Below are 22201 nucleotides of genomic sequence, written 5' to 3'. Positions count from 1 at the left end.
ACTGCATGACACGCCCTGAGGCTTTTGCATTCCGAACGTATCAAAAGCTCACATATTTCACAATCCACCCACTGTCTCGACTAGTCTTCTGTCCGTCCAGGGAGACTGCACCGGCAAGTTGAGTCTTCTGGTTCCTTCTTCGCCTTTCCTTGTGAGTTCATCAAGCCAGATGGGGCAACGCTCGAAGAAAGATCCAGCAGCCGTGAGAGGTGTGCTTTGAGATTGTTCATGCTTAGCGCCCGCTCGCTCGCTGCTCCAGCCTCGTCGGCAAAAGTCTCTCTTCCTCACAAACAAATGCGTGAAGACTCTCGGCACCTACCGACTCAAAGGGAAGCATCAAGCGACAGTCTGTGCCCGTCGGCGCTTAGCATCGGCAGTCCCGAACAGGCTGGCCTTGAACGCAGCAAGGAGTGCCCGCGTAATAGCAGGGTGGGATGATTGGCACGGGCTCCGGTGCGGGAGCAGCGAGAGCGAGGGCAACCATGGCACCGAAGAGGACAGCGGTGCAGGAGAAGTGCATATTTGATTGGATGGACGCTTGGAGCTTGGTTGAGGAACTTGGGATCGATGCCTGGGGTTGGTCGGTTTTATGTCTGTTGTGAGGTCTTGACTTTGGTCCGTCGTGATGTTGACGAGCAAAGGCCTTGAAAACCGTCGGTAAGACGTCGGAATTGCTGACGCGGCAAGATCGGATCATCCAGGAAGCCCCCAGCAGTTGTTGTAGTTGCGATTGCTGCAAGGCCCAATCTGACCACCCTCTCGAGGGACCCCGCCTTTGTTGAACTTGTTTTTCAGGAAGTATCGGAGTTGTCAGACTCGGTGCACGATGGCAACTGGAGGAGGTTGAAGGCCGAGCGTGGGTAGACAGTAATGCGGCGTTGTCTCTTCGACTGATTTGCTGTGTTATAGGTGGCTACTTGAACGCCTCTTCAGGTGTACTTTGGACGGTCGCCAGAACAACGTGCTCGAACGCAGCATGCTGTCCTGTCGTTGAGTCACACTTGGGCCTTGATAATTTTGATGCTGAGTGAGCTCCGGGAAGGAATCGAACCATGTCCGATCATTGTGCTGAGTCTTGCCCATCATTATCTCGAGTACCGGTAATCTTGAAGGTGTTCCCGAAGGAGTTCAAATCATGTCCAGGCTCGAGGCGAAATGGGATGAAGGAATGCTGGCCCCTCGTGCGGATCGACAACAATGCACCATTGTGCCCGATAGTCACCCTGCCGGTGATCCAGATGTGGTTTGGGCAGTCGCTAAGCCAACGAGGCTTCAAAGTTGTGCAGCATCACATTCACAGCACAAGGGTCCGTTCGTGTCATCCTCGTCATGGGAGATACCAAGGTCATCTCATCACATGGAGACTCAAGATGCTGGAACGAAATTCATGCATGCCTGGCTCGAACAAAGATCGGGGTAAGCGGATGTCAGCAGGAGCCGTCTCTTACCGTTTGACATACATCAGAGTGACAGAGACGCTTAGAAAGTCGAGGCGAAGTCGAAGCATGGCAAGATTGCTTGACCTTGACTGTTGAGCCATGGCCGGCTTGTCGAACAGGACCCCACCTTGTCGCTCACCCAATGCAATGGCCGGCTTGCTGGCGACCATCTTCTTGTCCTCTCGCCACGAGGATGGCCAGCCTCGGAAATGCGAGAATAGTTAGGGCAGCACGTGGTCTTCGTGCTGAAGACACGGTAGGTCCTTTGCTGTCCCGCAGGCCCCGACATACCACCATAGACAATTCAGCAACCCCGAAATTCTTGCCAGCGGAAAAGTCGCGTGATGACCCAGCAGGCCAAAGTCGGAATTGCCATGCTCCTTTGCGTGTCGGTCCAATATTCCGAATCAAGGAAATGGACAGAAGTCGGCAAAGTGATGTGAGTGAAGAAACAACCCAACATTCAAGAAACATCGAGGGTCCAAAAGCAACCTTACCTTCGGGACCGTCGTTCTACGTCCCGCGCTTCTCAAGAACCTCTTCTTTCCGCCGGTACGCTTCCCTTCAAGTCCCCGTCACCAAGAATCCACGGTAACGAAGCCCGCCTAAGCCAAAAACCTCCGGCACCTCTGAAACACGCGCTGACGTCTTTTAACCCCACAGCCGCGTCTCCAGAAATCTGGTACTGGAGCGCACTTTCGTGCGTATAGCTTATATAGGGCGGACAGACGCGCGCGATGCTTCCGCTGGCCGCTGGCGGGGCTGTCGAAAGCCCTACACGGATGTGACAAAATATCAGCCGACACGCGGAAAAGGTGAGGCATTCTCACGCGGTGGATCTGTCTTGTTCGAGAGCGTGATCGTGGATAAAAGGTCCGATAGACGCGGGCGTGGCTGTGGTGGGTGAAAGCGAGGCCAGCTTGGTTCGCGGTGCGGCGTCGTCCAGACCGCGATGGAGAACCAGCAATGTGTTACTTCTCAGCTGAAGACTGGAGAGCTCCACCTTTTTTCCACGAATGCCAAAAGCAGCGTGACAAGCCATCCCAGAACAGAGGCTCGCGATCGGTTTGACGTTGAAGCCGAGGAGCTGAAATTGATACGAAGACAAGTCGCAGCGTTGCACGAAGAAAGGTCTGGCGTTATTTCTGAGATGGAAAACGACTTCAACGAGCCGACTGAAGTGACGTATCTGTCCTACTCCGCACAGCCTCGACGAGAATAGATTTTCTCTGCGTCTCGAAAAACACATGCATGCGTATGCAGCTTTTCCCGATGCGATGGTGAGATACATGCAAGTACGGGGTTTGCATCACATGTTGTGAGACATGCATCCAGAGTAGCCATGCGAGGTGATGAGATGTCTGCATCTGCAAGCATCGAGGTACGAAGAACAGATGTTGTGTTCGGCTCTTTCATTTGCGATTAGTAGTTCCTGCCGAAGTATTGTTCGCCGCGGTGGGGGCGACGAGTCAAGAATCGCGTTTGCAGTGTTGTGTATGTGTTGTACATGTCGACTCGAGAATGTAAGGTAGCATGACTGAGCATCTCGGCCGTAGGGTTGTTTCGGGAGAACCTCTGGAAATCCTGGATTTCAGTTGCAGCTGTAATTTTGCCTGCCGTGCGATGCCGTGCTGCGTTGTCGTACCGTGCCGTGGTGAGATGCATTACGTGTAATTGTTGTGTAGAGGGACGGGAGTTTGTGCTTCTTAGTCCAATTCGCAGTCGAAATGCTTGTCCCGATCTGGAGCTTCGAGGGTCCTGTGGACGAGAGTCAGCTGCGTGGCGAGCATGTCAGCATGTCATGTCTGATGTGGGGACGGAGTATCATGGATAAGGTGTGGCGTGATGGAGTGGAAAAAGCATGTCTCGGTGGAGGGTGCGAAGTGGGCGGGTGGAAGGTTACAGAAGTTCAAGAGGTAGTGAGCGGATGATCGGGAACGACTTGATGAGGTAGAAATCTGCGATCTCTTGAGTAGGTAGTAGATGGGCGGCATGGAAGCGATAGTTTTGGTGCCTCGTGGTGCCGAGCAAGCTCTCATCGGCAACATCCTCCTCTCAACGACCAGCGTAAAGTAAGTGAACAGGATGCAGATGAAGAGCGAAAGCACAGGTAATGAGACAGAACAGCATGCGATGAAGAAACAGAGTATCGTACAATTTCCCTGCATAATGTTCACATAGAAGTTTTCCTCCACAAGTACAAAACCGCCGAAGAAGAAGAAGAAGTATGTCCATGAGCTCAGCGAGAGCAAAACAAAAGTAGTCGAGCGACAAAAGCGTCCACTCTAGCAAAACTCCATCCCCGAATTTTGTGATTTCCAGCGTTACACGTAAAGGCCCATGCCAGGACCATAAAAGCACAGTTGACTCCACAGGCAGTGAAACCCTTCACCCCATATCGTGATCCCTCCCATTCGCAAAGAAGCGTCAGCAAAGTAAAAGCAAAGATGATGTTTGTCAGGTGCATTAAGGACATCACTCCTCTCGCTTGCGCTTCTTCGCCGGCTTGCGGTCGGAGACGGGGCTGAAATCGCTCTCGCCAGAGTAGCTCGAACTGCTTGAGCTTGAGCCGGCGACCTGGGCGGTGACGTCGAAGAGCATGGCGCCGAGCTCACCGGTCTCGGGTGAAACGCGCTGAGCGTATTGCGGTGGCTGCTGATAGGGAGACTCCTGCTTGGGTCGGATCATCGCGCCAGCGTCGCCGCCATTAACGGACTCGATAGGTTGACCCAGGGGCATCTCGCCAGGGGCGCCGAGAACGCCCATGACCATGGTGCCAGCGCCGTGGGTGCGCTGGTGCTGGGAGAGGTTGTCGGAGCGGGAGAACTTCTTGCCGCAGTCGGTGCACTCGAATGGCTTGTCGTGGGTGTGGAGAGAGCGGTAGTGGCGTTTGAGGTGTTCCTGACGGCGGAAGCGACGGCTGCACAGGGTGCAGACGAAGGTCTTTGAGGGGTCATCCGTAAGGGACTGCTTGCGACCTCGGCGGGAGACACCGTTGGAGGACTGCGCAGGTGTGGCAGAGTCATCGTTGACGTCGGAATTATTGCTGGCGGCGGTGGACGCGGGTGCAGTGGAACCTTGTTGTGTGCTGGGCTCAGCTGACATCTCCGTCTTTTTCGCGGGCTTGCGCTTGGATGAGGACGACTTGACATCGGCGGCATTGGAGTCGTCAGGCATGGAGAATTCCGACATGGGCGGTGAGTATGCGCCGGCGGCAGCGACCAGATCGTCTTCGTCGCTGAAGGATTCCTCGCTGAAGAAGCCGTCGTCCTCGACAAATCCAGGGGTAAGTCCAAGGTCGAGACGCTGGCGCTTGGCGCCGCTAAAGTGGATCTCGGTAGCGGCACCCCCGTAAGCGACCATGCCCGAAAAGTCATCCTCCACGTCGAGCTCGAAAATGGGCTCAAACGTGGGCAGACCGCCGTAGCTCATCAACTCGTGCGGTGTGGCAATGTGGATGTGCGGCTCGCCTTTGATCAGCGGCTTGTGGTTGTCCTCCAGCGATGTCATGTTCTGAAACTCACTCCCGACGGTGAGATTGCGCGGGTCGCAGACCTCTTGCTCGGATTCACCACACTGCGGCACAGGCGACGGCGATGGTGATGCCTGATTCGAGCTGTGGCCGCTGAGGAGGTCGAACGAGCAGTCACTCGCCGCCGAGATGGAGTTGTTGTGTAGGAAGACTGGCGTCATGGGCGGCGAGCCTGGACGAGTCCAGTCACCTCCCGCCAGCACCTCGGAAAAGACCTCCTCTTCACAGCCCTGCTTGACGGCAGGCCATTGCGCGGAATTCGACTTGCCGAAGAAGACGCCGTTGACAGGCGTGGGAATGATGTCGGCGCTCGCGGGTGGGGTGGAAACGGAGCTGAAAGAGCCAGATGCGGACAGCGTCGGTGTGCCCGGGTAGTACTGGCATTCCGTGTCGATGGGCATGAGGTGATGCATGTCCTGTTGCTGCACGTACATGGCGGGCTTTTGCTGTTGACGTGGTGAGGCATCCGGTGTGAGCATTGGCTGCGGTGCGTAGAAATGCTGTGGGTGCGGTTGCGGGTGGTAGATATGATGCGGACCTGCATGTTGTTGACGGTACGCAGACTGCTGGTATTGCATCATGTGCTCTGAACTCGATGGAACAACGTTCAAGGGCAGACCATGCGGATGAGGATAGTGCGGCGCAAAGTGACCGTGGTGTTGCCTGTTGTCCGGTCTGGACTCTGGGTGGTAATAAAAGAATGGGGATTGACCCATGGGAGGGGATGCATGCGTAGAGTATTCCATTATGAGGTAGGTGGGGATTCTGCTACTCAGCAGTTAGTATGCTGGCAACAATGGTAGGTTGCATGGCCGGCCATGTGGCTACCAGATGATGTCGACTGACCAGATGTTCGTTCTTTCGTGGTGTTAGATCAATCGAAACATCCAAGAGACGTTTCGTCGAGTCAGATTAATGGCGTCAATGGGTTGTAGGACTGTGACACGGACGATCGAGGATCGGTAACAGGTCCTGAAGGAGTGACGATGGTGGAAGCGTGGTTGTCCGTATAGTGTCAGGTTGGTTGGTTGGATCGAAGGGTTTCGAGTTGTAATAGAGAGTGGTTGTATAGATCGATCGATGGTGGTGTTGCTCAGAGCCGTTCAAAGGAGTGACGGGGTACTGATAGATCTCTTGCACGAAAGGGTACAGAAGAAAGGATATAGCACCGGAAGGGAATGAAACTGATCGAACTGGGAAAGAGGGACAAGATATGACGATCGGACAGAAGATGGACAAGAGGGAAAAAGGTCGAAGCGGCAACGACTTAAGATAAACCCTGGATCTACCCTCCAGGGCAAACGAACGAATAGTTGGGACGAGGCCGATAAAGACGGATGAGACGACGCGACGGCGAGAGCAGAGTGGCCCAAAGGCGTTAGCCAGGCACAGAGGGCTAGTCGTGCGGTAGTGCCAACGCGAGTCGAGACTGGCTTCGTGGGGGATGTCGGGACGGAGCCTGCTGGACCCATGGCGGCCGGACGCACAGGCGCTGAGATCGCTGCCGCCAAAAGGTGAGCCCACCGCCCACAGAGTCACGGACACGAACCTCGCCTGTCCTGGTCGGTCTGACCCGACTCCCGGCCCTCCACTCACGCAGCCCAGGAAACTCTGCTCTCCCCTCCCCCGGCACATGCGCTACTGTGCGGTGCAAGGCCACGCCATTGGCTCGAACCTCTCCCGGTCCTGCATATTTTGACATTTCCGCTTCCGAATGGAGAGGTACTCGCTGCAAAGTACCGAGAGCACCACCCACCTGCATAAACGCGAGAAGGCGAGAGAACTGAGCGAGACCTGTCGGACGGCCTCGGCGGACGCCGCTCTATCATTCGTCTGCTCACACAACACCACTACTGCGCCTCCACTTTGCTCGTCTCACGCAGTCGACGTCTCATTCCCATTCTGACAGGTCGTCAGGTCGGTATACTAAATCCATACCTGAACCAGTGCGCTGTCAGTGTCCAGTACCGCGACAGGCATATGATGATACCCTTCAGCTGCCAACGCGCTGTGCCTGTCCTTGTTCATCGGCCAATACGAAGTGTTCCAGTCCAGTTGAGCCAATAAAGCAGGCTAATCATCAGAGAGTTGCATCTTTGAGCTGCATGTTGCTCATTCCGTACCGTGGGCCATCACAACTGTATAGCAGCGGATGGTGATGGCTATGTCGAATAGCCTGGCGCGGCTGCATTGCTGCCATTCCATCGACGTTTGCAGACCACAGTCGGAGTCGGCGGGTGCGGGAAGCGTTGCAAACAACGCCGTGGTGTGAGTGGCCGCGCCTGCACATCCGGCGTTGCGCCTGCCAAAATGACGCCCGCCAATTCGACGACACGTCTCATGGGAAGAACCACTCGCAGCACCGTCTCAGTAGTATTTCGTGATGGCCTAGCAGTGTTTTCTTTTTCGCGTCTATGGGTCTTGCTGCAAACGCCTACATTTGTCCACCGTTTTACCCATCACATCATCGTCGTCGTTGCATCGCCACTCTGAGCGCATATCCCACCTCCGCGGTTGGACAACTCTGCCCTGTGGACGCCACTTAAAACGCGATCGCAACGGCATAGCTGCCAATCGATCGCCCGTGCTGGAAGACTATCTGCTGGACACGGAAAACTTGTGGACTTCAGTTCGCTGGTGAGGCACTGAGGGGCAACTATGGGTGTGATGTGAGCCTGCACAGCTGTATACGAACTGTCAAGTCGACTGTCACTGCATATCCCAATAGCGCTTCCATGCAGCAATGATGCAAACGATGGCGGTTTATTATTACACCGTCAAACAGCTGCCTGCATCCGAGTGGTGACACGACACGATGCAGCGATGGACACAACTACCAGATGGCACAACCGGACCGTCGCACCTCAAGGTGTGAAGATCACAGATCTTTGGGTCGCGACCATGATGCACAGATGGACCCTCTTTTCCTGTCTCTCACCTGCATGCCGAGTCAAGTTTCGACAACAGCTTGACAAGTTACAATAGCTCGACGCGTCTGCAATGGCCGTGGCGGCCAAGGTCCAGGCCGCGCGGGTGCTAGGATGAAACGTACGCGGCGGGGTCAAACGGAGGAAGTCTGTACCCGTCGCCGCCACGATTACTGAGTGGAGCACGACACGAAATACATTCTTTCGTGCTGCACATTTGGTGCTGCCCATCACTTTCGGGCTTTTTCGCATGAACGACACCGAAATTCAAACTCTGTTCGTCTCGCAGATCGACCAAGACGCTGCACCGCCATGCTGCAAGTGCAGAGCCTCTTCCCTGTTACAGCAGTGATAGCCAGCACCATCGGTCCGGCGAGACCTTGGTGGATTATCCCACGCCGCTGTTTCACGCTCTGACGCAGCCCATGTTTCTCGAAGCAAAAGAGCTACCTACCGAAGGGCCCGCCGCCCAGGTGCTGGGTCTGGCGGGGCCTGTAAACTCTGTCACAGGCCGTCTCACAGATGGACAGGCGGATCTTGGAACAACGTGTGCAAACGAAGCTACTGTCGTGTTCGTTGGGATGGAAATAACCCATGTCTCGATTTGCATACATTGCTGACATCGACATGTGTGCAGCAACACCGTCATTGCAATATATCGCACTTCTCACACTGTCTCGACCCTCGACCAAGTGTCCGATGGCCTGGACGCTTCCCAATCTCACGATCCCAGTCGTCAACCCTCGCAAGTGGCTTCAACCAATACAGGCACCAAAACAAGGTGTCCGGGCCGCTCTGTCACAAAAGAGCTATGGCCAACGCACGCGCGCACATCCATGATACAGTTTCGCCAGGGACCGAGGAAGGATTTCGAAAGTGCCATCGACTTGGAACTTTGAAGGAGGGGTCTGGAGGAGCGACCGAGCGAAATGGTAAGCCTTGGCCGGTCTTCGAGTAGCTTTTGGTCCGCCGCCATCCTAGTCCTACTGCGGTGCTTGCAGCAAAACTACTGCAAGGTACGATTGTGATGTGCTGTGCCGGCAAGTATGCAGATGCGTGTCTGCCTGAGTGTGTCTGGTCTTGCAGCTGGAACAACCATGTAAGCCATGCTCTGCTGTAGCCTGTCGGGCGTACCTGCATCAAAGTGTGGGAACTGTTCTGTGCTCACTTCGTCTCCCTCGTCGTGGCTGACTGGTTGATTGCTGGACTGGACTTCGTGGAGAGCTCTCGGCCCAAGCTCGACGCCTAGCTGAAGCTCGACGTAAGCTTCCCAATCTGATCTCAACTCCGCGGACTCCACCTCAGCTCGCCACGATGTCCTTGCGCGCGCTCAATACCATACCGCAAACAGAAAAGGCACACGAGCTCCATGGATATTCCCTATCATTCTCAGCTTACCTTACTCGACAGAGCTATCGATGACCGTCTGGTGAGCCTCAAAGCTTGCTCCACCTGATTCCGGCCTGCGAACCGCGAAAGCGGCACATGCGCAGAGCCCTGCTCATGTTGCCAGCGAGTGCCGAGACTCGAACAGCACCGCACGATCAATGATCGACTACCTTGTCGCCATCCCGTTCGAGCTATTTCACAGAAAATAGATAAGCTGGCCTCTCACAGCGCTGATCGCTCCCTCCGAAATGAGAAGCCGTCTCTCATTCGCCGATCATCAAATCCCCATCAGCCTTGATGCTGACCTGACATGGGCCGTGCTGTTGGTGTCTTGGCTACGAGACCAGGAATTCCCAGTGACAAGTTGCCGGCGAGTGCTGGCGTCGCGCTACGGCGCCGAGGGGGTGGAGTCGTGTACATCACACACAGGATCTCACCACTACTCAGCTACAATATGCGCGTTCGAGGTGAGGGACTAGTCCGCTTTGGTTGCTCTCACGACCAACACCTCGTTTGACTCGCTATAGCTGCTAGCTTCGCGACATGGCTTGCGCTGTCTGTCCACACACACAGGAACTACTCATTGGAGTCCACCACCATGATCGCCCGCAGGGATGAGAGTCTCGATCGACGGGATCAGGACTGTTGGGAATCGCAACTGCAAGACGCCGCCTGTGCCTCTAGTCTTGTCCTGCCATTTTCCTATACCTTGCCTTGTCCATCGGCCCGTGAGCTAGGCGTCAAGCGTCCTTGATCGACGCCTGGTCTGGTCCGACACTGCCAAACAGTCAGCGCTGATGCCTGACAAGTGCCGAATCCTCTCGACGTTGGCAAGCTGGACGGCAAAGTCAATGGAGACATCTAGGCTGAGACGAGTCATTTTACTGCATATCGATGACAACTGTACGAGATGCCACTTCTCCCGGTCAAGGCATGAAGAATAAAGTCATCAGATCATAGTCTGCGGATGAGGTCGAGTTGCCAGACCACGTAACGAGCTGGACGTTCGAGGTTTGAGTCGTCGTATCCACCAAGATGCCACGGGAGGTTGCAGCACCTTCAGCTTATAGCAAAGCGGCCGCTCTCATCGGTAGGAGCAAAACCGCCTCCACATCGCGAGTGGCAAGGCTTCGACGTTGAGCTCCACCCTGACACTCTGCGAGGATCACATGTTCGCTGTGCTCGATCACAGTTCACGCTCCAGCGTGAACTAGAGGGCTACCGGAGAGGAAATGTAAAGCTACGGAAAGCGGACGCGGGCCTCGCCTCGCTCGGCTAAGATACGCAGCTGTACGGTGCACCGTGCCTGGCGGTGCGGCTTACTGGTTGCCCGTGCTAGTAAAAACCTCCGAGGCTCGACATGGGGTAGGATAGAAGGGTCTCGCGATCATCATGATTTCCGACATGCGACCTCTCTGCTCGAGCACATGCAGAAGAGTTTTGCCAACCGCGTCATTTTTCGAAAAATGCTAGAGAGAGATTACACAAAGTCACTAAATTGCAGCGTGTAGGGAGATTATGGCGCTGCTGCAACGAACCGGATACGAAAGTTCCCTCCTACTGCAGTGGCCGGTCGCAATAATAGACTTGCAGCAAAAGAAGCCCTTCTTTCTGCACTCCGCATCTCGTACCTGCGTCCCGTACCTGCATCTTGAAATTACACTACCTCGTCATCGCCGACTGGCCACAAGAAGTTCGTCTTCCCATCCTTCACGACATCTTGCAATGGAGACGACCGACGCCGCGACAGGAGTGAGAGTAACCGACAGAGGCGCAGCGCGCGTTTTCTCCACTTGCTCGATCGCGAAACGACAGCTCCAACTCCAAGTGTGGAGTTCACCGTGCCGCCTCGCTACCTTCGACTCGAAGTCCTCAGCTCGTGGAGAGCTCTACGCCTTTCCCGCGCATCTGGACTCTGGATGGCGTTCTCTCAGCTCTGAGAAAAATGAAATCAAAAGAGGCGTTCGACGCGGAGGGTTTCACTTTGCAATTTTGTCCTTCCACACAAAAATTACGACCATCGCGGTACGCGGTCAATTGAGTTCCGGACCGGCTGGGGAGAGATCTCAACATTCAGGTCCACGTACAAGCCAACCAACGGTTCGGCCATAGACAGCCGAACGCACTTATCGCACTTCTTCCCATGACTTTGTTTCCCTATTTCTCCGCATGTTAGTGCCTGTGCTTGGCTGTGCGGTGCCTCTCCACTCGATGGCAGATGGTCGAAGTCACGGGACTTCCACGCATGGTCTGGCAGTTTGGCATCGCCATGTCTCGACGACGGACTTCTTCCACTTCCAGAACAGACGCTGCTGGAATCACTGAGTTGGCCATGTCATCGCCTTTACGGAACCGAGGGATGATGCCATCCGCTTCTGGTCGTTGTCGGCCCCACAGCGGTGCTGTTGAGGCTGAGCAAGACGTCTTGACGCAAGCAGAAACGGGACTGAAGATACTATTTATCGCGCAAACGCGCACGCCAGTGTCACCCTACAACGGTCTCACGCGTTTGTGCGGAGTCCAAAGCGTCAACAGCAAACGGCGTGACGTGTTTCGTGAGCTTTGCACAGGCTAGGCGTGCAACCGGCGGAGTTCACAATTGTTATCTCCACAGACGTTGACAGCGAAGACGTCAGGCCTGCGCGATGAAATTTGGATACCATAGTTCGCTGTAACGTGCGCTCCCAGCAGTGCGCCCACTTTCTACTCTGCTGGTCTTCCATGATGCTCACTTTCCAAGGTCGCCAACTTGGAACTTTCTGGTAATCGAGGAAGGCAGTATTTGCGAGCGACGAGGCAAGGTCATGTACAGGTAAGAAACAACCACATTTTCATTGATCGCTTCCAGATTAAGCGCAGAAGATCGGTTTCAAGGTCTCCAGTTTCCGATCGATCTTTTGTATGGACTGCTTGCACCGATGGACCCTGTTCGGTGTCTGCAAATACTCCTTTCGAACGATACGATCAAGTCTTCATTGTGTCTGATTTCTGTGCTGCCAACAAGGACAGAGATACGACGCAGCCAGCGACCCAGCGAATGCGAACATCCAAGTTTCCACACGTCGTTTCACACATGCCATTGACGGTCCTGACAAATCACCGCATCATGCACCAGACCAGGCTGAGCCTTGGATCGTCCATCGAACAACTACCTCGCGATTCAACGTCGTTTGCAGCAGAAGGATGTGATCCGCACTACTGCCCAAGAAGTCTTGAGTCGGCATTGAACACCTGTCAAATTTTTGAGCCTCTCGGCCATGCTCCACCAGGCCTGATCGCCGTAAGACGACAGCCGGTCACAGTGCATGGTCATGCATAGCAGCACCGGAGTTCCAGACCAAGGCTTGGTGGTTTTCCAACCAGCTCCACCCAGGGAATTCCGAATCACCTGAATCGCGCGTATATGACAACGTCAGAGAACCGAGCTGGTGGGTGGCGACATACCGGACAGCCACTGGGACACAATCTCGTCTACGTGCATAACTCAATGCCGACTCATAGTCATGACCTTGAGTCGCAAATTCGCGCCATTCTCGTGGCAAATTGATCCGCACATCTGGTTGGAAGGAGTGAGGCTCTGCTGCGCATGGCTGCCCGACGGTAGAGTTGCGCAATGCAACGCACGATTCAAGAAGATTGATCTGTGCGCACTTTCGGCGAGATGTGTATGTAAGTAAGCGAGAAGTTCGGGAATTGTTTGGAATTGTTTTGGTGTTGTTCCTTATACTAGGGGAGCAGGGCCCGGATCGGCGGCCGAGTGGTGCATAAGTCATGGACTGCAGGATCGGGTGTTTCGAAATTCGAAGAGGCCGCCTCGCAATTGCTTCTTTCGGCGTTGATCGGAGAGTCCACGTCGGGTCTCGGCTTGGGCAGAGTGGATTTTCATGTGATGTGCTCAACCATGGGTAGACCTCAGGTGTACCTTTGAGGTTCGTTTTGCAAGTGCATCTTCCTACCCACCAGGGAGCGGCGCACGAAAGACCGTGGCATAGCTGGGCATCGAAGGTACCGCAATGCAGCCGTACATCGACTTCCAGTGCTATGCAAGCTTACTGCTCTCGGCCATCTACTCTCGGCCATCTACTCTCGACCAGTACCTCTCATAGGCCCTCGTAGACCAACACATACCACTCGCGCTACCTCGTGATGAGCTCAGAGACCACGCGATTCTGGGCTGAAGGCCACGAGCAGCTTCGATGAAAATGCCGTACTTCGGCCAGATAGTTCCACTATCCAAAACCTCATTCTCGAGGTGAAGAAGTCCCTGGATGAGAGCAACCCACCAACGTGGACCCTTGCCGCTATTAGTCTCAGAGGAAGGGACCGAAGCTGGTACAAACAATCACGAGGCCGTTGGCCTCATATTGCTTCCGAACGCTGCTCTGACCGTGGCAGAAGTCAAGTTGTATCGGGCTGCCTCCCTGCCTGTCCTTTTCCGCGATGATTGGAGATTCAGCCTCGCCGAGGACGGGCAGGATCACAATGCTGCTTCGTTCCTGTGGTTCGCCTATCATTCAATGTGCTTGAGGTTGAAAGCGACCGTCGCTCGCAGTCGGTGGCACGTTGATGGTGCTGAGCTGATTCGGTAGGCATATGCGATTCCACGTTCATGGTCCACTGCTTCCTCTCTTGAATACCTTGACATTCCCATCTCGGTTGAGCAGATAGAGCAATTCACATTCCTTCGCCGAAGTGTCTTCGGTGTCGTGATCGCCGCCGCGGGTCGCTCGCAGCACTCCACTGACATCGGTGGCCGCACCAGTATCGAGACCACGGACACTCAGCAGCCAGCGAGCCGAGTGAGCTTGTGTCGTTACGAACGCTGCGGTCTCAACTTCGATCGGCGTGGCGGAGTAGTCTCCAGAATCTGGGACCGCGGCAGAGAGTAATGGCAGGTCAGCAGATAGGCATAACACGGTGCTGTCAACAGCATCATGGCTACGGAGGGTGAGCAGCAGGCGGCTGAGTGCTGCAGCCGTTGACGATGTCGAGGCGAGGAGGATGTCCGGTGCATCGAGTACGAGTGTAATCTTCCTTGGATGATCGTCTTCGGTGGGCTTCGACATGCAATCTAGCGCAGATGTTGTATTTCTCTCGACCTCGGCGAGGGTCATCGTGGGGTTGCTGAAGCAATCCACGAAAGTGAATCGTCCAGCTTGGGCAAATCGGGAGATGTCCAGACCCTGTCCTCAGTCAATGCTTGTGCGTCTATCTTCGTGTGCTTGTTGATTTATACTGTGGCTCTCCGCATCTCACCTTTCCAAAATGGAGCGTCTCTCATCCAGCTCACCAGCAGCACCGCCGACTCTGTTCCATCTTCATCTTTATCAGACCGGAAAGCATTCGCAATGTACCGATTCGTGAGCCAGCTGACAGTGCTTCCAAGAGTGCCAGTAAGGAGATTCAACGAGCCATCTGAAGCCGAGAGAAGGTATGGTTCCAGCGCGGAGGGAAGCGCCCGAGGTGCTGCCATCTGCCGTGAAAATCGAAAGATCTCTCTTGCCGGCACTGTACTATGGCTTGTTCTGAGGCGAACAATCCCGCATGATGTTGTTCTATGGTTGTCGTTGATTTTGAACAGTTTGAGAACGTGGATGTTGAAAAGTGGGGCGAGAAATTCTCACAGACCTCACTTGCACCGATTCAAGAGCGATTCAACAGCCAGTCATTACAATGATGATGATTTGACAGCGACAGCAAGCATCAGGATGATTGGAACTACCTCGTTAATCTTGAAACGAATCAAGGTCTAAAAACCTAAGCTATATCGACTGATTTTGCTCATCACCTTGTCGATACCTGGCATTCTCCTATAACCCTAAGGATCTCCTATAACCCTAAGGACTCTGCATTCACTGGTGGCGAATGCCTGTCCCCAACCCGATGCCACGAGTCCCAGCGTGCAAAAGCCCACTGCCTGACTTTTGTGAAGTTCCGACAGGTATGGACCTGATCGGAGTCGATGAAGTTCTTGCCATCATCGAGGCCTGGCCACCAGCGTGTGGGGTTGAGTGTGAGGTCACTTGAACATTCCAGTGATTGTCGAATGATGTCGAGGCAGTGGTCTGACGATGTCAGTGGAGTTGAGACAATGTGCAGATGAGGACTGACCAATGTGATAGCGTTGGAATTTGGTGCTTGCAGTCATGTTGTAGTAGTCTGGGTTCAAAGCCTTCCGAATATGGTTCACGCAGTCTGAACGCAAAGGCGGCTGTCAGCATGTTCTTAGGTATGACTCGACGTCATTACACGATGGCTTCCATCACTTACGCAGTTTGTGAAGAACATCGATGCCGGCTACGTAGCCGCTTGAAATTCCATCCTGGCCGGGCCATTTGTAGTACTGCTCGTAGTCCGGTCCCCATGCTTCACGCGCTTCTTCGTCCGAAATGAGGAAGTAGCGATCTGAAGAAAGAGAGTCAGCTCTTTCGCCGCGTTTGCAGCCCGCTCAGTCTCAGCCACTCACGTTTGATGATCTTGTCCCATGCACGGTCAATCTTGTGCGATGGCGGTCCGAAGTATCGCGCCTGATCATGGTCATAGTGGAAATACGGCTCTCCTTGCTCATCAAAGTATGCGCCGCCTGAGAATTTGATTGTCGCGGCCTCAACGGCATCTCTTGCAGGAGGATAGTCGGTAGGGTAGATGAGGGCTTGTCGTTGATCCGTAGAAGTGAAGATGAGGCTGACCGCAGCGCCCGAGAAGAATGCCGCAAGGAGTAGGGCGAAGGCAATGAAGATATTGATGCTGACTTTGCGCCTGAACCCTCTATCCTCATTCTTTGCCGAAGCCCGGCGCTGTGAGTCTGCTGCTTCATTCTCATCGTGGTCATCGGGCAAGTTCAGCGTCACTTCTTCATCGTAATGATTTCTCGCAGTTACTGCAGATTCGTCGCTTGTTGGCAGTGATGCATATTGGCCTTTCCTGGAATTCATGTCTTGTATGGTATCAATACTCGTCTGTCCTTGACAATGTTTTTTCCTCAGGCAATCGAGGGAAGTGGCGAACGTCATATATTCCAGTGATTGATGAAGGGGCCAACATTCATCTTTGACCTCATTTGCAACATCATGTGCGTGGGTATCTATGTGTGAAGGGCAAGATGTTGCACGCGCGCCTCACTTGGCACGAATATTGACGACAAGCTGCAGGTGCCGCATCGTCATTGGGCGAGAGGCTCTGAGACCCATATCAGGTATACTCGGGTATTCTGCTACCGCTCGGGCTCGATCAAGCTGGGCTGTATTGTGTGTTTGATACGATGTTGGTGAGAAAGTGGCATGTGATGGAGGAGGTCAAGTGGAGAGGTCCCCGTCGGTTAAACTCCGGCGGCTTTGCAGTTGCCTGCAACTTGGGATCTCAAAGGTAGACAGAACTTCAGCATATTTAGTCGCAACACACAGCACCTTGCTGCAACGATGAGCGTGCCCAAAATCTCCCTCTCTCTGGGAGCCGGGCGAAAAGCTTCAGCGCCCACAAATGGCGTCAAGCGCCCGCGCGCAGCACTGCACGAAGACGACGATGATCACGAAGAGCTTGGTCAAACCGAGACGGTGTCGCACTTCGACAAGACTGCAGGCGGTGCAGTCGATGCCAGTCGCAAAAAGGAAGACACGGGCCCCATGATTATTCCGAAGCAAACGAATAGAGACTGGAAGGAAGCGGCCAATCGGCGCAAACGACAGAAGAGTGGGCTACCTGAAGGCGCGGGTCGTGGACAGGAAGGTCTGGATCAGAGGATGGCAGAAGTCGAGGCGGCGGTGGAGGCTGCGAAGCCGGGCTTTGGACTGAACACATACAACTCGAAGGCTACGGAGACGAATGAAGAGGCCGTGCTTGGGGACGCGGATGCTGCGTCGAAAGCTATGGACGCCGTAGAGAAGTCGCAACAGCTTCCGCCGGAACCTGACGCGGAGGGCGTTTCGCTTCGGAAGAGGACAGAGGATGAGCTGGCGAGAGATGCTCTGCTCGGACATACAACGGACACCAGTCTTGTTTTACCAGCGGAAGGGAATGCTTTCAAGAACGACTACAATTCTGCACCGCCCATGGCATCTCTAGACGACTATGCTCGCGTACCGGTGGAGCAATTCGGCGCCGCTCTACTCCGCGGCATGGGCTGGAAGGACGGCGAAGGTGTAGGCAGCCAACGAGGAGTCAAGCTCGCCAAGAATGCGAACAAGGTCCCTGCTCGACGAGCAGCGCTCCTAGGAATCGGAGCGAAGGAAGACGCGGCCATCGCTGGAGAAATGGGAGCTTGGGGCAAAGCTGCAAAGGGCAAGGACGCGAAGATCTACAATCCTGTGCTGTTGAAGGATAAGAGGACCGGAGAGATGTTCACAGAGGAGGAGCTGAAGCTGAAGAAGGAGAAGGAGGAGCGAGAACTATACGAAATGGAGTTCGAGAAGAAGGAGAAGGAGCGACGGAGAGCGGATCGAAATGGCGGCAGTGATGAGAGGGACAGGCGGCGGGACAAGGACGAGGGGAGGAGGAGGGACCGGAGCAGGGATCGAGACCGGGATAAGAGGAAGTATGATAGTGAGAGTGAAGAGGAACGTCAACGGAGGAAAGACAAGGAGCGGAGGAGAAGACGGGAGCATGAGCGGGACGGAGGTGATGAACGAGATCGAGACCGACATCGCTCTCGTCGTGATGAGGGCGACAGGCATCGTGATCGAGACCGCGATCATCGACATGACCGAGATAGGGATCGTCGGAGGTAGACAGACTCCGCAGAATATGGACTTGTGTTCCTATGCTCCTTCTGCTTCAGTTCCCTTCAAGAGCGTAGTAGACTCATATATATGCGCATCGTCACACCGCCGTATCTGCATTGGCATCCTCTCCCACCTGATCTGATCTCCGCCATAGCACCCAAGCAATGAAGAACGCCATTCGAACAGCCCTCTTCGCAGGATGGTCGTCCAGCTCCGATATGTCATCAATAGAGTAGCGTTCCTCACCAACATCGCTTCCTTGTGATCGCAGCACGTCCTGCACTCCATTCAAGATAGCGATTGGCAGCGACTGGACCGACATCGAGGACCCATCTTTCTTCAGCATAAAGTCGTACACGGCTTTCAAAATGTGTCGGAAATCTGCCAGCTCTCTCGATCCCATTGGCGATTCGTGCACCTCGCTGACGACAATTTCGATGTTTCCGGCGAGGACCAGAGCTGTGGTGACAATGCCCACATCGATGGTGGTCATGAGATCTTCGTCAACTGACAGAACCAGTGGAATCAGCAGACCTGAGGAAGGACCAATGTCTGGAACCACAACGGCGACTGGCCGAGGAATGTCGAAAGTGTCCATCTCAAAGCCTGGTGCGGAGAATCTGGCGAGGATCTCAGCCAGGTCGTTCCTCACGAATAGGTGTCTACGGCACATTGGGCATGTGGTCGGCTTGCTGCTGCTGGCGAACCAGCTCGAGAGACACTCGAAGTCGAAGATGTGGCCGCAGGCTTGAATCTCGATGGGGTTTGTGAAGTCGCAATGGCATACTGCGCACATTGTTTGGTCTGATGGTTGAGGACAGGGCATGACACCATTGCGTAGGAAGTCACGAAGTGTGGGAAGCTCCGGGGCGTCCTCAACCTCTGTGAGCGTTGACATCGTGATGTGGGTTGAGCGGCGTTGTGCAGCGTTCCGAGAGGATCTCTTGGTGTAGTCATGGTCGTCGCCAAGAACGTATTCCATAATGTCATGCACAGCTGGTGACCGTGTCGAATGATCGTGTATGGCCTGCCGGTAGCAATCCAGAGCTAATTGAGCCGACTTTGTCCCTGAAGGACATGAGCCTCCAAAGTCGAACGCGCTGCGGTCGTGAATGTGGTGCGGTTCAAAGTCTGTACCCTCACGATGTATACGCTCTGAGTCGTCTACCGCCAGTACAGAGCGTGGCTCATTCAACCAATTCTTTTCCACTCAGTAAATCCAGGGTCGGCACGCCTTTGCGAGAGGTCTCGTCCCATCGCCCTTGCTTCTTCTTACGCTCAACATATTCCAGAGCAAGGTCCTGGATGTTTTGCCAATCGCCAAGACCATTGATGGCATGCACGCGGTGCAGTTTGTCAATAGCGGCCTGAGCCCACGAAATGCAATTGAAGGACTTCGCAGCCTCTTCGTCCTCGTCGTCGACTTGGTAGATCGGAATGCCTTCCAGTACACTATCGAGAGTCTCCTGAGCGCAGATCACTTTGCCTACAACGACGAGAGCAAGCAGCCTTCGCTCATTCGCAATTTCTACCTCCGTGCGCTCGTAGCGCCATGGCTGAGCGAGACCGCCTTGAGATGTCTGCTGTAGTGTATTTAGTGCGTGGTGCTTGATTGCTGTGGTCGCAGGCTGCTTCTTCGGGCTGATGAACAAGGCGTAGTGATACGATTTCGGATGCTTTGGTCGAGAGTAGAGTGCTAGATGGAGACGGGGCTTGTCACGCGGCATAATGAAAAGAGAAGCATCGAGTGTGGTCACTGCATAGCTAGCATCACCTTTGGAATGGCGCGGTTGATGATGTCCTTGTCGAGGAGGAGAAGATGTGAAGTCCAACATTGGGAGTCCTCCTCGTGCTGGTGATACCGACCGCGAATCCGAGTCCGAGCTTTGAGCCTCGAAAGTTTCCCGATCATCCAAAGAGAACTACCAGGTACACTCAAACTTCCCAAGCACAGATTCACACAAACAAAAGCATGGCGCCTCCATTCAAGCGACGCAAGATCGCGCCTTTATCTTCACAACCAGCGGAGCTCACTTTCGATCCCTCCGCACGACAAGAATACCTCTCAGGATTCAGCAAGCGCAAGACAGCGAGGAAAGAGCATGCGCGCGAGCAAGCAATAAAGCGAGACAAGGAGGAGAAAGTCAAGGAAAGAGCACAGGTTCGTTCTATACCATGAAGAGAGGACGAGATTGTCACTCGAGACACAGGCAAGCTAATGCAATCCACAGCTTCGAGAACAACGCAAAGAAGATCTACAACAGCACGTCGAGGCCGTGAATGCTGTACTACGAGAGCAAAATGCTCTAGCCAATGGAGACTCCGACGGAGACGAGGACGACACCTTCGACGGCTTCTCCGAACCCAAAGCACCCGTGGTAGACGAATCCGAAGCTGAATACACAGACGAGGAGAAGTACACTACAGTCACAGTCTCAGCAATGGAAGCAGGAAACGCATCAGACTCGTCGTTAGAAGAGGAGGACGCTGCGAAAGCGGCAGCAGCAGTGGCGAAGGCGAAGGAAGCGGCAGAAGCGGAAGCGTTGAGAAAGAAGAAGAAGCGGCCGTGGGAGAAGCCGTGGAAGGGCAAGGATGGGAAGGTGATTGAGCGGCCGACTCAGAAAAAGAAGAAATTCAGGTATGAGAGTAAGGCGGAAAGATCGATGACGAGGATGAAGCAGAAGTCGAAGAATAGCGCTCAGGCAAAGCAGAGGAAGTCTGCAGCGGACTGAAGCAAGTCTTTGCGATTGAAGGCAGCTAGAGACAAACGAATGATACCCTTTGGTTTACCCATAATGATCAATTGGTCTGGAATACGGTGCGGTCATTCATAGCTTGACGCAGGTCGCGGACAGTCCTGGAAGGGGTATAGTTGTGCACTGTGTGTGTAATTCTGTCTGTCTGTCTGTTCCTTTGGCCGCGACGACATACCAACCCAGCATCCGTCCACATCGATGATCGGCCCATCGTCAGTCAGAGCAAGTCCAGCAACAAAATGCCCACTCCTCCCCAATTCCAGCATTGCATGCCCCAGTCTTCAGATTCATCGCTTCGCACGCGTGTGCACCGGGATGCTTCTCTTGACCGCGGGTCCAGATGTAAGGGAGAGAGCGAGCGAGCCTTTTTTGCCAGCACAGAATTCCATATCAGTACGTAAAAAGCTTTTTGTCATCGAGAGCATCGGGTATAGTGAGTCGAGGGTAAGATGTTTGGGAGGGTGCTCGTTTGTGGAGTACGTGGAGAGATGCTTAGATGGTACCAATCTCAGCGATGAAGTCGTCCAACTCCTTCTTGGTGGCCTTGTATTTGGCTTCCATCTCCTCGTACTTGGTCTCCCACTGAGCGCGTTCGACGTCGAGAGCTTGAACTTTGCGCTCGTAGTGACCGGCCTTGACATCGGTTTGGCGAAGCCTGTGAAGTCATTGGTCAGTCACTGTCATCCCTGTTTCAGGCACCAGTTTGGCCACGTCTGTGACGCTGGAATTGCCCCAGTGCCCCATGGTCGGAATATGAGCACATACTTCTCGTTGGTCTCTCGGAGGTTCTTGTCGTTCTGCTCGGCCTCCTCTTCGAGCAACTGCAGCTTCCTCGTCAGGGCATCATTCTGAGTGCCGTGCTGTGCGCTCTCATCCGCCGCGCTTTTGGCGTCGCCGTGGAGCTTCTCAAGCTTCTCGACTTCGTCTTCCAGTACCTTGTTCCTGTGCGAGAGGGATGTGATTTCCTGCTCCTTGGCTAGGTTCTCCTCTTCGAGCGCCTTCACTTTCTTTTGAAGATCCTCGACCTTGTTTGCAGATTCGTCGGCCTCGACGCGGAGGGCTTCCATACGCTGCGAGGTGATGCCATGGTCAGTCTCTGCTGTGTGATGTGCCCACCATGTGGGTGTGGGGTGAATTCAGGGAGTTTCTGGGACGGATTGAGGGGCAGGGCGGGAGCGACCTACCTTTCTGATCTGATCCATGGTTGCGAGTGTGGTGAGCTTGTCAAGTGAGGTTGGTAGTGCGGTAAGCGGACCCTCGTTCAAAATGTTGTGGTAGGTGGATAGGACGAACAAGTGTTTGTTGCGTGAAGTGTGTCGGAAGAGGTCGATGGACAGTTTGCTCGATCACGAGAAGAAGTTGGGATCCCTGAGCTGGCGAGTGCGAGACAACGTCCGAGCTCGCTTCATGCAGGGATCTGCGGAATCTGCGGGTACTAGAC

General features: G+C 54.3%; 8 protein-coding genes across 8 annotated transcripts; 3 read left to right on the top strand and 5 right to left on the bottom strand.

The window, feature by feature from the left end:
* Positions 1–3554: 3554 nt before the first annotated feature.
* MYCGRDRAFT_105116 (uncharacterized protein) lies at positions 3555–6227 on the bottom strand (the record flags this gene model as incomplete). The annotated part of the gene is made up of 2 exons (XM_003850598.1): positions 3555–5739; positions 5818–6227. One exon carries the CDS (start codon positions 5715–5717, stop codon positions 3915–3917), a length of 1803 nt encoding a protein of 600 aa, XP_003850646.1.
* Positions 6228–7629: 1402 nt separating this feature from the next.
* On the top strand, positions 7630–9354 carry MYCGRDRAFT_94358 (uncharacterized protein; the record flags this gene model as incomplete). Its single annotated transcript, XM_003851172.1, has 6 exons — positions 7630–7640; positions 7757–7840; positions 8188–8445; positions 8667–8830; positions 8900–8997; positions 9292–9354. 6 exons carry the CDS (start codon positions 7630–7632, stop codon positions 9352–9354), a joined length of 678 nt encoding a protein of 225 aa, XP_003851220.1.
* A 4540-nt stretch (positions 9355–13894) lies between these two features.
* On the bottom strand, positions 13895–14799 carry MYCGRDRAFT_73826 (uncharacterized protein; the record flags this gene model as incomplete). The annotated part of the gene is made up of 2 exons (XM_003850597.1): positions 13895–14470; positions 14524–14799. 2 exons carry the CDS (start codon positions 14758–14760, stop codon positions 13895–13897), a joined length of 813 nt encoding a protein of 270 aa, XP_003850645.1.
* A 317-nt stretch (positions 14800–15116) lies between these two features.
* On the bottom strand, positions 15117–15480 carry MYCGRDRAFT_45332 (uncharacterized protein; the record flags this gene model as incomplete). The annotated part of the gene is made up of 2 exons (XM_003850596.1): positions 15117–15352; positions 15399–15480. Coding segments are annotated over 2 exons (318 nt in total), but the record flags the coding sequence as incomplete, so codon positions are not given.
* Positions 15481–16705: 1225 nt separating this feature from the next.
* Positions 16706–18010, top strand: MYCGRDRAFT_110121 (uncharacterized protein; the record flags this gene model as incomplete). The annotated part of the gene is made up of 1 exon (XM_003851173.1): positions 16706–18010. The coding sequence occupies one exon, from the start codon at positions 16706–16708 to the stop codon at positions 18008–18010; it is 1305 nt and encodes a 434-aa protein (XP_003851221.1).
* A 1181-nt stretch (positions 18011–19191) lies between these two features.
* On the bottom strand, positions 19192–19800 carry MYCGRDRAFT_73824 (uncharacterized protein; the record flags this gene model as incomplete). The annotated part of the gene is made up of 1 exon (XM_003850595.1): positions 19192–19800. One exon carries the CDS (start codon positions 19729–19731, stop codon positions 19192–19194), a length of 540 nt encoding a protein of 179 aa, XP_003850643.1.
* Positions 19801–20030: 230 nt separating this feature from the next.
* On the top strand, positions 20031–20706 carry MYCGRDRAFT_18396 (uncharacterized protein; the record flags this gene model as incomplete). The annotated part of the gene is made up of 3 exons (XM_003851174.1): positions 20031–20165; positions 20236–20511; positions 20578–20706. Coding segments are annotated over 3 exons (540 nt in total), but the record flags the coding sequence as incomplete, so codon positions are not given.
* Positions 20707–20878: 172 nt separating this feature from the next.
* Positions 20879–22066, bottom strand: MYCGRDRAFT_105110 (uncharacterized protein; the record flags this gene model as incomplete). Its single annotated transcript, XM_003850594.1, has 3 exons — positions 20879–21415; positions 21526–21830; positions 21945–22066. 3 exons carry the CDS (start codon positions 21960–21962, stop codon positions 21253–21255), a joined length of 486 nt encoding a protein of 161 aa, XP_003850642.1.
* Between the last annotated feature and the right edge of the window lie 135 nt (positions 22067–22201).

The sequence above is a fragment of the Zymoseptoria tritici genome, chromosome 7 (genome assembly GCF_000219625.1).
Source record: "Zymoseptoria tritici IPO323 chromosome 7, whole genome shotgun sequence".
NCBI classification, from domain to species: Eukaryota; Fungi; Ascomycota; class Dothideomycetes; order Mycosphaerellales; family Mycosphaerellaceae; genus Zymoseptoria; species Zymoseptoria tritici.
The sequence above is the reverse complement of the archived record's forward strand: the minus strand, read 5'-3'. Positions and strand labels throughout refer to the sequence as shown.